The sequence below is a fragment of the Colias philodice genome, chromosome 1 (genome assembly GCF_061535455.1).
Source record: "Colias philodice isolate Cphi_HAF_F1 chromosome 1, ilColPhil1 Martin Lab GWU primary, whole genome shotgun sequence".
Lineage (NCBI taxonomy): Eukaryota > Metazoa > Arthropoda > Insecta > Lepidoptera > Pieridae > Colias > Colias philodice.
This window is the reverse complement of record NC_143086.1, coordinates 15672298-15688519: the sequence shown is the minus strand read 5'-3', so window position 1 is coordinate 15688519 and position 16222 is coordinate 15672298. Positions and strand designations below refer to the sequence as shown.

The 16222-nt window shown below is 30.7% G+C and overlaps 1 protein-coding gene across 1 annotated transcript in view; it reads right to left on the bottom strand.

The window, feature by feature from the left end:
• The window catches only part of Eip78C (Ecdysone-induced protein 78C), a 45960-nt gene extending 30613 nt beyond the window's left edge, over positions 1 to 15347 (bottom strand). Inside the window, exon 1 of the mRNA XM_089695083.1 lies at positions 15169 to 15347. Within this exon, the coding sequence (XP_089551209.1) occupies positions 15169 to 15286 (118 nt within the window). The 5' untranslated portion in view covers positions 15287 to 15347. The remainder of the gene's footprint in view (positions 1 to 15168) is intronic.
• Between the last annotated feature and the right edge of the window lie 875 nt (positions 15348 to 16222).

The following is a 16222-nucleotide window of genomic DNA, read 5'->3' as shown; positions in this document are numbered from 1 at the left end:
TAATAATTTAATACTCTTCTTAATGTGTGTCTTCTATCTTTATCTATAGAGTATCTTTCATATAATCATAAACCTACCTACTTAGCTAAATTAAAGCTTTAAAAATATACCCCTTTTAAATGCAAAGCTTATGCTAAAGTACCTATAGACATTAAGAATGAGAGAAAATGAATTTTTGAAAATGTATCACGGATAAGTGTTTGCTATGATAGGAGGTAGCTTTTATAGGTTTTTGTTTTAAAAATAATAACTATTATCATTAATGATTCCCCACGTCGGGACAAAGATTATATAAAATAAACACCGTAATTATTATTTACAAAAATAACTCTTCACTAAACCAACACGAGATACAATCTCGTTACCATTTAACAAGCGTGCCGCGCGTAAGTGGATAATTATTAATTAGAATGTGGATATAACACACTTCGCAGAGTCTGCACTGAAAGATGTGATTTTACGCTCCGTGAAACCGCCATCTCGATGCGAACGTATTGATTTATTTTATTGGAATAAGCGGTATCTATTATAGTGTTCATTTATCTGTAAATGCTACTAACTGACCCGGAAATGCTCTGCCAGGATATAATCATCTATCAGTATGGAATATAATTTGCAACTTATGACCGAATAAAATATTATAAACTTTTTAGAGCTAGCGCGCAAGAGGTCCCGTCAACTCTATGGGCTAGTAAGAAAGTGCACGCACGTAGCGACGCAACTCCCGGGAGACTTTTTTATTAGCCTGAGTTGATGGGAGAGACAAAATAGTTGCGAAGACAAAAGTTGCTCTTGCGCGCTAGCTCTAAAAATATTAGGTATGTACGTAAGGTATAGGTAGTAATTGTAAGTATGTATATCCATAATACAACATTGATTTCTGAAAACTACAGATTTCGTTTTTGAAAGCTCCATACTATTGTATTTATTATTATTAATACTGCTATACATTTTTTAATCACAAGTGTCATCTTTCAATAGAACAATAAAAATAAATTTAAAATCTTTATTAAAAAGGATGAAACCAACCTTGCGTTAAAAATTAATTTTCATACATCATGTATTTATCCCGACGATGTCGCTAGCTAGCCTAGTATAATATATTTAAAGGTGTCTTCTCACACGTGTTTTAGTGTTCCCTGCACGTACATGATACGTATATCGTTATTTTCGAATTATACAGACTTGCCGAATGTATGTTTCATCATAGTAGGTATTGAAACATACATTCGGCATGGGACATGAGATATTAGAACGAGTAAATTTTGATCAGTGTGTGACCTTTATACATAACTATATGTTTTTAATATGGTATCCTTACTATTTTTTACCAAATTTGTAGAGATAGTTTTAACAATAAGACTATAGTTTGTTAATTTTGTGTGATTTTAAAATTAAAAAAAAATACGTGTGACACTCGGGGACTGCCGCAGTAAAGCTATTGCATGCTATGCCTTCAAGCCACACCTCCGCCCGTCGGAGTGGGGAGCGTGAGGTTTTTTGTTACGGAATTTCTCGATTCGGTCCCCGCGCTCAAGGCCCGCGATAGAAGCTATGCAATAGCTTAATAATTCATGCGGTACAATAATACTTATTATGATGTATACTAAATACTAATAAATAAAATAAATATTTAAACGAAAGAAAATAACCGGGCCATTATGCGATTCAACTAGTTTAACTTGAAAGTAAGACTTTTTTAAAGTTGTTAAGTTATATTTAAGTGTCAAAGAGAGACTTCAGTCCATCAATGTCGTCCATTAGACGGTAGACGGCATTTTTTCTTTGATGAATATATTATTAAGCTTTTACTTTTTACCCATTGCTTTTAATATAAATACTTAATGACAACATTTTTCATATATTAGGTTGCTGTTGGGTATCTTTATAAAAGCTACTTTAAAGAAATATTTTTCCACATTGCAAGCTTTTTCTTCCAAATTATCGTATTTAAAATCTTCAACAATATTACGTTTAGGCGCTAACATTTAAATAGTTTATCGTATGTCATAAATTGCAAAAATAAACGAAGAATTTTATTTTGTGCGTCTCAACTATTCATAAATATTGTAGGATGTGCATTTTATTCGATTTATAGACTTATTTTTCCTTGAAAGATGAAGCAAATAGTTTCCAGAGCCGTTTGTAAACTGATAAAATGCGCCGGAAGCCAGTGAGATTGAAGTCTTGGGCATCCGCTCGCAATCGAATAAAATAAAATTTTCTCTTCGGCCCTTAATAGATACAGATGACGACAGCCGCTCAACTGTTGCACAGATAAAATAATAGTGTCGATTACAATTTTTTGTGATGGCTTTACATTTATTATCTACATAGCTGTTGAGGCTGATGTTGAATGAGTTAGTTTTGTTGTTTATTTTAGAAGGTATAATCGATTTTCAAGAATATTTACTGTATTATTTTAAACCGACTTCATTAAATAAGCATTGTGTTGTTAAAATTATAATGTAATGATTTATTATAAACGCACAATTTTTTTACAAAAACATGAACTACTTCATGTTAATAACACACTTAATAAACTTATGCTCGTTCCTTAATTTACGTTAAATGAGAAGGTATATAATATTTTTTATTATTTGTGATGTAAACGATAAAAAAATATGACTAGCAGTATTTAACAATTGCATGATAATCGTAACAAAATTCACCAATATAAAATTATTAAATAACAGTTAATATTACTTAACAATTTTTTACTGATTAGTGAATTTATGTCGACATTTGAAATGCGCGCAAAAATTTCGGTGTTTTGTATCTAATTAATAATAGCTTTAACGATGCAATAATATGGAAATCACAGAAATTCATATCTAAGTAATCAATTTGTTTGTCGTCCTACTTAATAAATTTATTAATACTGAATTATTTTTCTAGAATCCCGAATCACCCAAATATACATAGTTCGTTCTATTACCTTATTAGATACATCAATATGAACTGCCAAAACATACATTCCGAAACGTTACTAAATTACCACGTAATAACTAATATTTAGTATGTGAATATTTTTTTTGCAATTATTGAGTAATGTCCCCCATCAATCCATTTAACTGCCAGTGCATCAATTACGTCGCAGGTTATAGCCTGCTAACTGAATTTCGATCCCTCTTGCCTCCATAATTGTTATTGTAAGGGCACCATGCTATAATGAAATATCAAACATAATACGATCTTTTTGCATAGTCTATTGTTTTTATAAAAAATTTGTTATGTCTGCGCAAAATGTTTTCTTTCATTTTTAAATTAGTTAAGTCTAGATAGGTAAAACAAAATAAAGACGCAAGAAATTCGTGTCACGTGGGTGTTTAAATCTTTAATCTGATAATAATTTGCGAGATTTTCTCTTCTGTGATTCCGGGGACTGATGGATTAATATTTATTAATTATATAAAATAAAAATTCTATAATTATCGATACTGGTGAAACTTGAGTAAATCATTTAACTTGTTATAAAAGAAATATAGAGAAGGAAGCTTTCAGCCGTCAAATGCGTCGTATTTTATACGAAGATATGATCACATTGCTTCCAGTGTACATCGTTGGTTACTTGATTTAGTTCAAAATTCGTCATTTCATCAAAACTTCATCTTGGTACATTCACAGAAACCAAGCAGTGGTTTTCGAACTAGATTTAATTAAATTATTGACCATGTTATAGCTTCTGAGTTCTGAATTAGATTTAGTTCTCTTAAGATAAGATGAAACTCTGTGTAGAAACATTTAATTAATAAGAGTATTCGCAACGACACTTTTTTTGCAATGAAATTTGTTTTATGTACATTCTTAAAAGCTTTCTAAATTTTCATTTAACTTCTGTCTTGTACCTAAATTTTGGCAAATTACAGACTCTCTAAAATATATAACTACATATTATTATTTTTAATTTTGGTGTTATCATTTATCATCTTTAATAAAAAAAGTCACAAGCTTTTAAATTGAGGTCACAACTTTTCCGCCATTTTTTAAAATAGAAAACCATTAATTGTAAGTCGACAAATGGATTTTATCGCGACTTTATTTGAATGTAATATTTCGATACTCTATGGCAAGCAACAGGAAACTAATACATTATATATATATATATATATATATATATATATATATATATATATGTATATGAAATTGAGATATTTCCCAGCTGTTGAAAAAAATACTATTAGTATTTGATTTAATATTTATTCAAATAGTTTCAGAATTCTAGCAAGCTGCCAAATCGTTATGTAGATACTAAATATAGAACGACAATATAAATATTAAAAAAATATTTCATTACTCATCGATGAAATGAGAGTAATTAATAAATTGCATTAGTTATAAAAAAATTATACACTAACAACGCTAGCAAAATACAATTAAAGTACAATATAAATATCTATTTACATAAATAAATAAGCATTCGCTTTGCCTTTGCCTTTGTGCATAAAAATACAAAAAAAACAATACTGTATTATACGTTCTAACTGTGTTAGTGTAATATAAAACAATTTTTATACAATAAATTAATATTAAAATATTATTAAGGAAAACATAGAGGAAGTACATATAGGTAGTACCTAGATGCGTCACAGATCACAAATTTAATATTATTAATTAACGCAATGACTTAAAAAAATACAATTAAATATTTCTTAAACACTTTTTTACAAGTTATCATAACGTTTAATAAGTTTATGTTATAATAATATTATTTTTGTATGATTATATCAATTTGGAGTTCTTCATAATGTTCAAATAAGTATTTAAAGCATAGGTACAACACTTTTTAAAATATTTGTCCAATCAAAACAATAATAAACTAGATACAGTCCGAACACGTCAATTACTTTTTTAAAAGCGTTCAAAGCACAGGCCACAGGTTCAAAGGTTTCTTTTACTTATAGTTAAAGACAAACTGAAACCGCAATCAAATAATTTTTAATTGTTTTCTAAGCGTCTGCTGAAGTATTTCGATATTTATTTTCCATTAACTGGACGTCTCGTTATTGAATATTTTTATGAAAGCTATGAGGGTCCAGACATTCTCCAAGTATTGCTAGATGAATGACATTCCTTCATTGTTTGAATGTAGACTTAAAATTTAATTATATTTCTTGACTTCAGTGTTTGTAGTATTTTGTTGTTTATATTGCGTTTATAAGATAGATGTTTTTTAATTATAAAATGTAGGTAAGTATGGACGCTTGAAAACGAAACTTAATAAATTATTTTTACCAATATTGAAATGTGCGTGAAGGAAGTAAATCATTATTTATGAAATGAATTAATTTATTCCTGAAAGATTGTTATATAAAGTGTTATAAACATAATTTGATAAAAAGGCAAGGGTGCTATTATAAGTAATAGAATTATTTATTCCATTAGGCGTTTAATAATTATTAGGTCATAGATATTTTATCCGTATGTATTGTACTTTGGTTTTTAAATAACGAGGATATTTTATGATTGATTGATTTGTTACGTTTTCAAATAAGTTTAATGAAATTGAAATGACTATTATGGCAACATCCATTTATATTTATTAAAAGTCAACTGATCATTAGATCACGATTTGAACACGAAAGATTGCTATACTGTTCCATTTATAGCTATACGTTCGTTAAAATTGATCACCGCGAGGAGAAAGGTATCCAATTTCAACAAATAGGTTGGAGGTAGGAAATAAACGGTGTCAAAATCGGACCCTAACCTAGCCCAACGTGAAAGCGACTCGGTAAATAAGCGGTCTACGATCACGCCAACTTGCATAACCCGGGGTCATCGACCCCACTCTGCCCCCCCTCCCCTCCCCCACACACAAGCCTGCTTGCTTCCGAGATCGGTCTCTTCGCTATTCAGAGATAATCGTTTAATGTTTGTTATTTCTGTTAATTTTCGAATCCGAAAAGTATCGGCTTCAATGCTTTTAGCGCTTTAAAGCTCACTTGATTCATTAGTAATTGTAGGTACCTAGTTATGTATCGATAATCTAATAATTGTACTTCCCTGTATTAGACACGAAGAGATGAAATACTGTTGAATATTATCTATTGTCGTGATTATATACTTGAATACATTTGAACGAGTTTGATAAATTCTCAGGATTCTTTAGATTTAGATTTTCTGTTATGTAATATTATATTTCATTCTCAAATCTTTTAATATTATAAGTTTTATTTTGTATTGCAACATGTCGGTATTCAATCTTCAAATATTAAAATATGTGCTAAGCCAAGTTTTTCAAAAGATTACTACATACAGCATACTTATTATACTTATTTCTTATTAATATAAACACATTAAATTCAGTGAATAGTCTAATTCCTTCTTACACTTTATATAACTGAAATCTAAGCAAAGCACGCCATTAAATTTTAAAAAGCATGATAAATTTTTTTGGATATAAGTAAGCATGTACAGTACTCCAAAATTAATAATGCGCATGCAAATCTTCGCTAAGTGTCGTATTTCCGAAAACACTCGAATCATTGAATCGTAAGAGCCCTAAAAAATATACTTGCATTTTTCACCTTGTTCAAAAGAAATACACGTCAATTCACGGTCATACACAATCAAAAACAAATCGGGCGGTAGGTGACGGTAGCCTGTCAGTCAAAAAACTCAAAAATCCGTCAGTCGTCTTTAAATATTGGTGGTGACTGCACGTGTTCTCTTTGTGTGGAATTATATAGAGCTGCTATTACATTCATATATTCTTGGTTTTGTTTTTTAAAGGTGAATTGAATTAATCGATGAAATGATTTACATTTTACACAGGTGCAGAATGCAGAAGGGCATAATGAAAGTTCCGATGTATCTAAAATGCCAGAAATAAAGATAATCCCTGATTTTGATTGTTTTTATTTTTATTTTTTTGTAAATGTCATAATATTGAAGAATGACCAGTACTGCAATACTTTTGAACTGAGATTTTAATGATTAGATTTATATGGTTTAATCTTTAAATGTAAACTTGTGTTTGAAAACCATATTTTATACAATATAAATTTTGTGTTATTTTAACCTTCTTTTCTTCCATCATAACACCAGCTTCAGTAAGACACTTTAAAAGTACTATAATTTTTTCCAAGTAAATCAATCCAACAAAGATATATTCGCAATCGTAGGGTTATCCTCGCTATTTACTTACAAGGAATTATCGAAACAAAATCGTTACTTACAAATCAATATTAATCTCTTTTAGCATAAAACACATAATTTGACTAAATTATGCATGATGAAAATGTATTTAACTACTCTATATACATAATATCATCTTCGGACGCCCCGGGAATATGACAGTTGCCGAACAGTGACGAAGATTTCTATGCGCATTATTACTTTTGGAGAACTGTACATATTTAAAAGGAAACTTGCTGTAGAATTACCTAATATTGCTCGAAAAGAAATGTCTTTGGCTAGCTATTATTAGCCAATGATATTATTTAAACAATGTTATTAGCTGATAAATAAGAAAATCAGGTCAGATTAAAAATAATATTACGTTTATAATTTTTTATGATCAATATCTGAAACCTTTGCAGTAAATTATAAACACTACTTATTCGACCCCATAACTTGTTTATTGTTATGGAGTTAAAGCCGGAAAAAGCTAACTGTTGGTATTCTATTTCTGCACACAAATTATTAATCGAATCGAAAAATAACATCTATACTACATACGACTTAATCCTATTGTGCTCAACTGTGTCTCTTTCTTTTATATATTTACTTTTGTAAATTTTATTTCTTGGTGCATAATAAAGTATTTTTGTTTGTTTGTTAATCCTTGCACTCTACTTTATAACTTCCTCTTAAGTCTAAGTCAATGCCGAGACAAAGTTAAAACATTTAATATGAATCAATTTTTGATGTTCGCTAGCAAATAATTGTAATTTGGAAGTATACAAACTGGACTTAATGCAAACCCTAGGCAGGGGTAAAGGGCTAATCTGGCTGTACCCTGCGGGCAAATACGGGAGCGAAATAGCTTTTTCTAGGCTTCTAAACTGATATACGAGTGGCCGGCTAATTCATTAACGCTCAGGCGAAACCGCTGGGCAATTACATGCAATTTAAACAGAACATGCGTTGTATTATTGCCTGTGCAACGTTGGGTGGGTTTTACGAAATTCGGCGCTTAATCGACCATCAAATGAAACCAAGATTGGTTAAAAACAGATATAGGTATGTTTCGCGTATTCGTATAGTGGTGCGTATAATCTATTAGGTCGTATTGTACCTATAATTTCCTATTTTACTCTAATCCTATATTATAACATCGTTTTCATTAAATTCAAAACTTAAGAAAGAAGTTAATACTTTGATAATAATATACCTATAGACCGTTCTAATCGATATAGAGATCGTTCTAATCGGAACGGTATAGCATTTGGCACTCGCTCATTACTTTTACTTTTTAACTTTTTGAATAATATGACTAAACTTTTTAATTTTACTTCATAAAATCTCAATCTCTTTGATTAGTGTCATGTTAATTTGCCCATGTTGATGGGGTAGTTTTTACCTAAGCTATATTTAAACAAACTAATTCTAGGGGAGGCTTTTTATCTAGATATCAAAAATATATTTGAACACTAAAGCCACAATAATCCGTAAATATACTGTAAAGTTTACGAACGCCCAAATTATTTTACATAAAATATCGTATTAACATAATATATTCCATTGCATGACGTCAGCTTCATAATGTGGCGGCTGATAAAATTTAGATTTGCCAAAGAAAAGTCAATTTCAATAACATTGGGCTCCGAATTTCAAACAACTTTACGATTATTTTGAAGTTATAACTTATATTTTGACATATCAGTGATTTTCCTTTGTTTTGTTTGCGAGTCTGATATGTTAAAGTTAGAATGTGATTAAAGCAAAAATGTAGTATGATTATTAGGTATATAAAGTACTTGAATACTGCATTATCATATCCTTCTATTACCTATATTGAATGAAAGTAGAGATTTGACTTAATGAAAGGACTTTCGATACTATTTTTTCCGAAATTGTTGATCCGACCTGATATTTAGCTCAGAAATTTAAATTGGTAGATTATATCTTTGGATAGATAAGGTCAAAGGATTCACTGATTGTAAGCCGCGGGCTGTATCTTATTATTTACAAAATAAGCTTTTATTAATTTTGAGATAACAAGCAACAAAATTTCCATGAAAAATAATCTTGTACTTTTTCATATACACTGATAATGAAATGAACAGAACAAGATTAACCACCACCGCTCGAATTTTGTTTATTATGCGTCTGGTTGATACTTTCTGCAAAATGAGGTTAAACTCTAGCCTGCGGTCAACCTAAATACGCCGCATCCCATCTGTAATCCATTTTGCTACTTAATTACATCAGAACCCGTGTGAAACTGTTAAATTGTTACCCATAAATAGGATTACTTTCGCACGAACTATGAAACTACGAGTATCGCATATTGCTCAGAGCTCGAGCGGAGGTAAAACTTTGCGTCATTCTCCAATTTTCATTGCATCAATATGACATGAGTTTAACTGAAGCGAGAACTTTAACAGGCTATTCCCGGGATGATAAAAGTTCGCAAACTAATAGACATGCCTCCGGGGTATGATACAAATTCTCATTACAACAGATTTTCGCAAAATAACGAATGGACGATAGCGTGCAAGGACGTTGGACAAAATTATCAACTTTGTAATCGTCGATGTACATCAGTTTTTAGTTAAAATTTGGTAATAGCAGAGATAAATCCATTGAATAATAAGGGGATTATTTATATTATGTATAATGCTCTGTAATATGGAAAATAAAAGTGGTTTAGACGATAGGCATAAAATAATACCTAATTCAAGTCATAATAATTGTAAACTTTGATTCTGTAATTGCAAAGCTAAAATAGGAAAGTTTATATGTATTTTGTTATCATTAATTGGATTGGTTAACTGATTGGCGTAACTCTAATGGTACTAAGAACAAAATAAGTACCTAGCTAGGTACCTCCATGTCATACAATTGTGACTATGTAAAACGCAAGCCATCGTTCAAACGTAGGTAACTGTAAACTGTGTACATATATGTGGTTCAAACTACGTGAATATAACTAGTTTTGTATTATATTATCTGTGGTGAATTACCAACTGTTCGTGTGATATTTGTCATTTACTGTCTCCGGGGCGGATGAACATAACGCGGACATCCCTGCATATATCAGGGTGGAATATACCCGTGACTATGTCGCATATCTACCCTGATAGGCAAATTGCATTAAAATAGCATATTTGATTTGATTTGAGGTGGAATAGTAACCTGAATATGGTCTTAAGGTACCTAAGTTACGGGAATAGGTCTTTATGAAATTATATTTAACCCAGTGGGAAATTGATGAATTTAAATGAAACTTTAATTTTAACTATTTAATTAAAAATCTATAAACTTTTAACTATAAATAGATAAACTAGGATCCATATTTATTATTGTCATATCATGGTTATTCCAGTTTTATTAACGACTGCAAATTTGTGTTTATGTATAAAGCGATTTATTTAACAAATGTGTTTACTAATGTAAGTTGAAACTTTTTACTAAGTCAAAGTAATAAGAAAACCTTATTCCACAACTAATAGATAGCCATTACTAAAAGTTCCCTAAAGTTTAAAACTTTTAATGAACTGTTTAGTTTTGTTTGAACAATGTTAAGTCCTAATTGTAGGAAATATAAGGAAGGTATGTAGCTGAAACTATAAGTAATGTTTGAAATAACAATTTAAAACAATATACAAGAAATAAAGAAGTTTAGATTCTATTGTAATCGATGGTACAGAAGCATGATATGAAAAAGTAATTTTCTTTAAATAAAATAAACAAGGAAGGTATCGTTGAAACAAAAAAGAAACTTAAAATGCACATCTAGGCTACTTTTTGCTCAAAAATTAAAGCTATATTATTCCATTTTTTATCACATCAAATGACCTTAAAAAGCAAGCAAGTAAGTCCCGAATTTGTGTAACCTCAAACCTGCCAAAAGAGTCAATAAAAAAACTGCATGGAATTTATAATCGTACTTTTTGTATGGATTTGTGGGCGTTTTTAATATACGTAAATTTAAACAGTTACCGTGGCCGTGTACCGTACAAAATGGCCAATGTTAGGGACACATTGATAGTAAGGACAACTAAAATTTGAATACCTATAGTGGCTAGATCGCTAGATATTTGGCTTATTTTTGGAGGTTTTTGAACGAACTATTAAACTTAATTTTTATTTCACTCTTTTTTCATTAATGATTATTTTTGCAAATATATTTTAAAATTATGAATCACGTTTTAGCCCACAAGATTTTTATATCCGCGCAATACAATATTATAAAAGAGATGGTGACATTAATTTCTTTTCGAATATATAGTCAAAAAAATTCCACGGTAAATTGTATTCATAACACGAAGGTAGATCAAACACAAAACAATAAATATTTATCAAAAAGCTACTTAAAAAGTTTTCACAAATAAAACGTGGCGGAAGCCATTAACAAAGAGAAGAAATTTACAAAGAGTTTACATGAACAAAGAAACAAACCCAGGAAAATCGCGTGTTTTTAAGAATTATACTTTATACAAGTAAAGTCTCTATTACTAGCATTATTGCTGTTTTTTTCAACAAAAAATAACATTTACTTAAATACGATAACAAAACCAATATCAATCGAGATAACAGAACATCAATCATCGACTAAATATTCAACAGACGATGATAATAACCCTTGTTTATAACTAAACCTTTTCTCGGAGTACTTATTACATAAACATTCCCTTTGCCCATGAAATTTGTATGGAGCCCTATGATTATAATGAGACCGAGACACCTGGGCCATAGTATTATATTATGTGTGCCTGGGCTAAACCGTCCTTCAGTCTGTCTCCGATATTCATGCAACTTTCGCTCATACTATCCTACTTACGTATTGAGGCTAGATGCATATGTAGTAGGAATAAGCTTGTTATGTTGTTTCTAGATGCGGGATAGACATGTTGAAATGCCATTCGTCTCACGAAGAATTTGAAGTGAAATTGAGAAGAGTTAGTGGATTGAGACGGAAGTTCACGAATGGACCGATAAATCGATTTGTCGTTGTGGTTAATCTTTAATTCTCATACCATTTCATAAATTAAATGTCCTAAAATGCTGTATTTTTTTGCCTAAAAAATATCGCTATTTAATGTTAAAGCTGCTTTGGCTACTTGGCTGACTGGAAAAATTATATTTTCGTAGATTTCGATTTAGGTAGGTATTTATTTTTAGTGAAATTAAATATATTTCCTATATTTGGTTTACATGTTTTTCGTATTATCTTTATCACCTATGATTAATACGTGCATTTTAACACAATTATAATAAAATAAAACTAACGAATATTTTTAATAATATAATTATTCCAGTAATTATGCATTCATAACATATAATTAGTCAAAACAATACATAGACTGTAATTAAACCTGCAATACAAACAAATCTCAAAACAGAACCATAGCTTTTATGAAATAAAAAATATATAATATTTATTTATTAATATTTCGGTAGATTTCAATTTTCTACAATGTTCTATGTAAGTAGTATATACAAGATTTAATAAATATTCTTTTAAAATCTATCGTGTAAATTATCGTACTTTATGAATAAAGTAACATATACGTAAATGAATCCGGAAAATATACATCCTGAAAAGACATAGCCAGGAATATTATGAATGAAAAAAGCGATCGGATTTCGGCTTTGATAACGAATTTAGCAGAATCTTAGATATTATTCATGTAAGCTGAAGAGTTTGTTTGTTTGTTTGAACGCACTAATCTCAGGTACGTGATCACTGAGTATACCACGGGCAAACGGCTATAATGTACATTATATAGGTGTCTACTGTCTACACAAATACACGGTATCTATGTAATACATAAGTTTCGCTTTTTTACTTTTATTTAGAAGGAAAATCAGATACTGGATCACGCGCAGGAAAGCTTTACTCTCGGGATCGCGAGAGTATCTTAGGAACGCTTGAGATTGAGATTAACTATTAAAAATATATCATGTTTGCGAAACTAATTTGAATGTGCCTGTTGTGTTGTAAAAAGTGTTTATATGTAAGAACAATCTAATCTATCATCGCCGGGAGCTTGTCTGCAGGCATTAGAAAATTTCTATATGAATAGTATAAATCAATCGAGCATCATGCAGCGAGCAGTAAAAGGTAGAAGCAAGTAATAATAATATAATCGATCCCATCCATGGGAGGTTCGATGGAAAACATTTACAGAAATTGCTCGAAGTTCAAGGAGCTTCAGGTAATGTGGCATTCATTTACAATTACAGTCGCAATCACATGTAATCAGGAGTTTCGAATGAATATGCTTGTAATAATGATTGAATAACGGTTTGATTCAGAGATCATCGAACCAGAAACTTTCAATCTTAAGTAAGCAATTAGATTGTTTTGAAAACATTTTCGTTCTCTCGTTTGTAACATTGTGTCTCTTTGCAATGTTAGAAAGAAAGACGAATGCAAAGCTGCTGAAAGACATTTATGATTTGATAAAAGACCTAAATACTATATTACGAGGAAGTTTTTTACATACTCTATGCAGGTATGGCCGCGTAGGCTTGAAGAGGTTATTATTTGATTATAAATTAGTCATTGACTATTTTTCTTTGAAAGAGATAAAATATGATAATAATTCGCTTGGTGTTAAACGCTTGTTAACGATTCTCATTCCCTTCAACCATCCATACCAATAAGTGGTGTTTAGGTATTTAAGATGTAATTTTATTATAGTTTTCGTTTTATGAAGATAGATCCCTTTTCCTTGAAGTGATAGAACTACTAGTCTATAGAATTTTGATTTATGGACTTAATATTTAATCCAAAAATGTTGGTATAATTGTATATTACGTCTATTATCTATATTGATTTAAAGGAATATTAGTGACTAGCTGTGCCCGCGACTTCGTCCGCGTGGAATAGCGACTGCATAGTAGTTACTACTTTACATACAATTATTTAGTAAACACGTACTACCATAAACAATTCAAAGAATTGTTAATAGAATTTATTACTAATCTAAGCTAAAAAACTTACGTAGTTACTTACCTACTTATCAAAGAAAATGAAATGAAATGAAATTAAAACCTAACCTATACCAAATAGTTATATATTTAATTGTATTTATTTAAAAACTGGCAGATGCGCAGCGAACGCTTCTCGGACAATCTTAATATATATAAATCTCGTGTCACAATGTTTGTCCTCAATGGACTCTAGTGATTATTAAGAGGAAATGAAAGCGGTAGATTTGAGAGTGAACCTTACCAATGTATAACATGAATGCTTAGCAGGATGACAATTCAAGAATTTTGTCCTTTATCCTGTTTTGAGATGAATTTTCATACAAATTTTATATTCGTTGCCATAATATAACTACATAGATGACCTACAAATACTTTGCTTATAAAATTATAACTAATACATAATCTAAATGAAATAAATATGAATCAATTGACCGAAAACGAAAACCCAGTGTAGAACCCAAATGTAGATAATTGATAAGCTTAAAAATGAAAATCGTATAGAATACCACAATAAGTTGACATTTAGTTGAAAAGTAGGTTGCCATATAATTGGAATCGAATTCGTACAACCAGCTGCAATTTAAAGTGTTCGCTGTGATGTTAAAATTGTGTGTCCGTCTGTCACGGAAATATGTAATAATTTATTTATTTGGTTTTCGTTTTGATTTTAACACAATACATAGGATTATATTTAGCATTGCCTAATTAACATAATCAGTGACTAGATAATTGTAATATAATATCATAACTTATTTAATATTCAAAGCGGTATGAGAATTGTTATACAACAGAAGTCGTTAGTCACGGTACATTAATTTTGAAAGTAATGCCTATAGATGCCTGGAGAGTGGAGGTGCAGGGTAGCGCATAGAACAAAAGTAATCTAAAATGTTAAAGAACTTTTTTAATGAATGGAATTGCTTTAAATACTTATTAAACAGGAAACCAAACATCATTAAAAGAAATCTCAAAAAAAAAGTCCTCCGTTGTATCGTTTTCAAAAGCTCGCCTTAACTTACCAAAACACATACAGAAAATATAAAAAACACAACACACCTTGTTTCTGCTGAGCCTGAGACGATTCTTTATCGAAAAACGATAGCCCAAAATCTGTGTTTTCGACGTTCAGATTTGCGCGAACGCATGAAGCGGGAAGGCCGCCCCACACGTCCATATTACGTGCATTCCGTGCACGTCTGCTGCGGTCGGTGGCCTACCGCATACTGAGCTAAAAGCTTCACGCAAGCTTGCCTCGCCAGCCTCCGACTCACGCGCCTTTCTGTTCAGAAGCTCGCGTTATTCGACGCTACTTCACCGTCGATTGCTCCTTTCTCACCACTCAATGCAACCAAACTGGCTTGAGTTGCAGCAATGTATTCTGAACAGAGCTGCACAGCGCAGAATCCGCTGTATATAACTTCACCAGGTATAACAGCCTCTGCCCTCTACTCTATTTTTGATATTGCTTTTAGAGCATCTATTTGTGTGGATAACCGATATCGCTTCGAAATTGATCAATTTTGTGACCCGATTTATATTTACGGAAATAATCATCCGCTCTGTGGTTTATGCAAATGTGTCATAAGTCATTAGTTATTTTTACACCCTCTACTACATATATTTTCAAAACGCGTCATATAAACAGTAATAATATATTATCTATGATATAGCGAGCGTAAATGATACAGTGTAGGTATAAAAACGACTTAAATTTATGGTAATGAAAAAAATGTTTATAAACAGAATAAGTAATACAAATTATCAATAGTGGAATTATATTTCTTTCAATATAATATTATTTTTTACTAAAATTAAAAAATAAATTGTATTTCATATACAAACAATCAAAATATACTTATAAAACTATCCCAATATTATAATGATAATAACGTATGTGTGTCGTTGAATTCTAATGTTAGTAAATGCCGCGCACGAGACGCGCATGACTTAGTTACAACTTAACGCATGATAATGTTTAAGTTAGAATTAAGTATAAAAATGCATCCATAGTTTATTAAGTAAAAGTTAAAACATTCATGGCTTTTTACCTCACTGTGCACTGTGAGGAGTTTGTCTTTCAACTTTGAACTGAAGTAAGTAAGTTTATCTC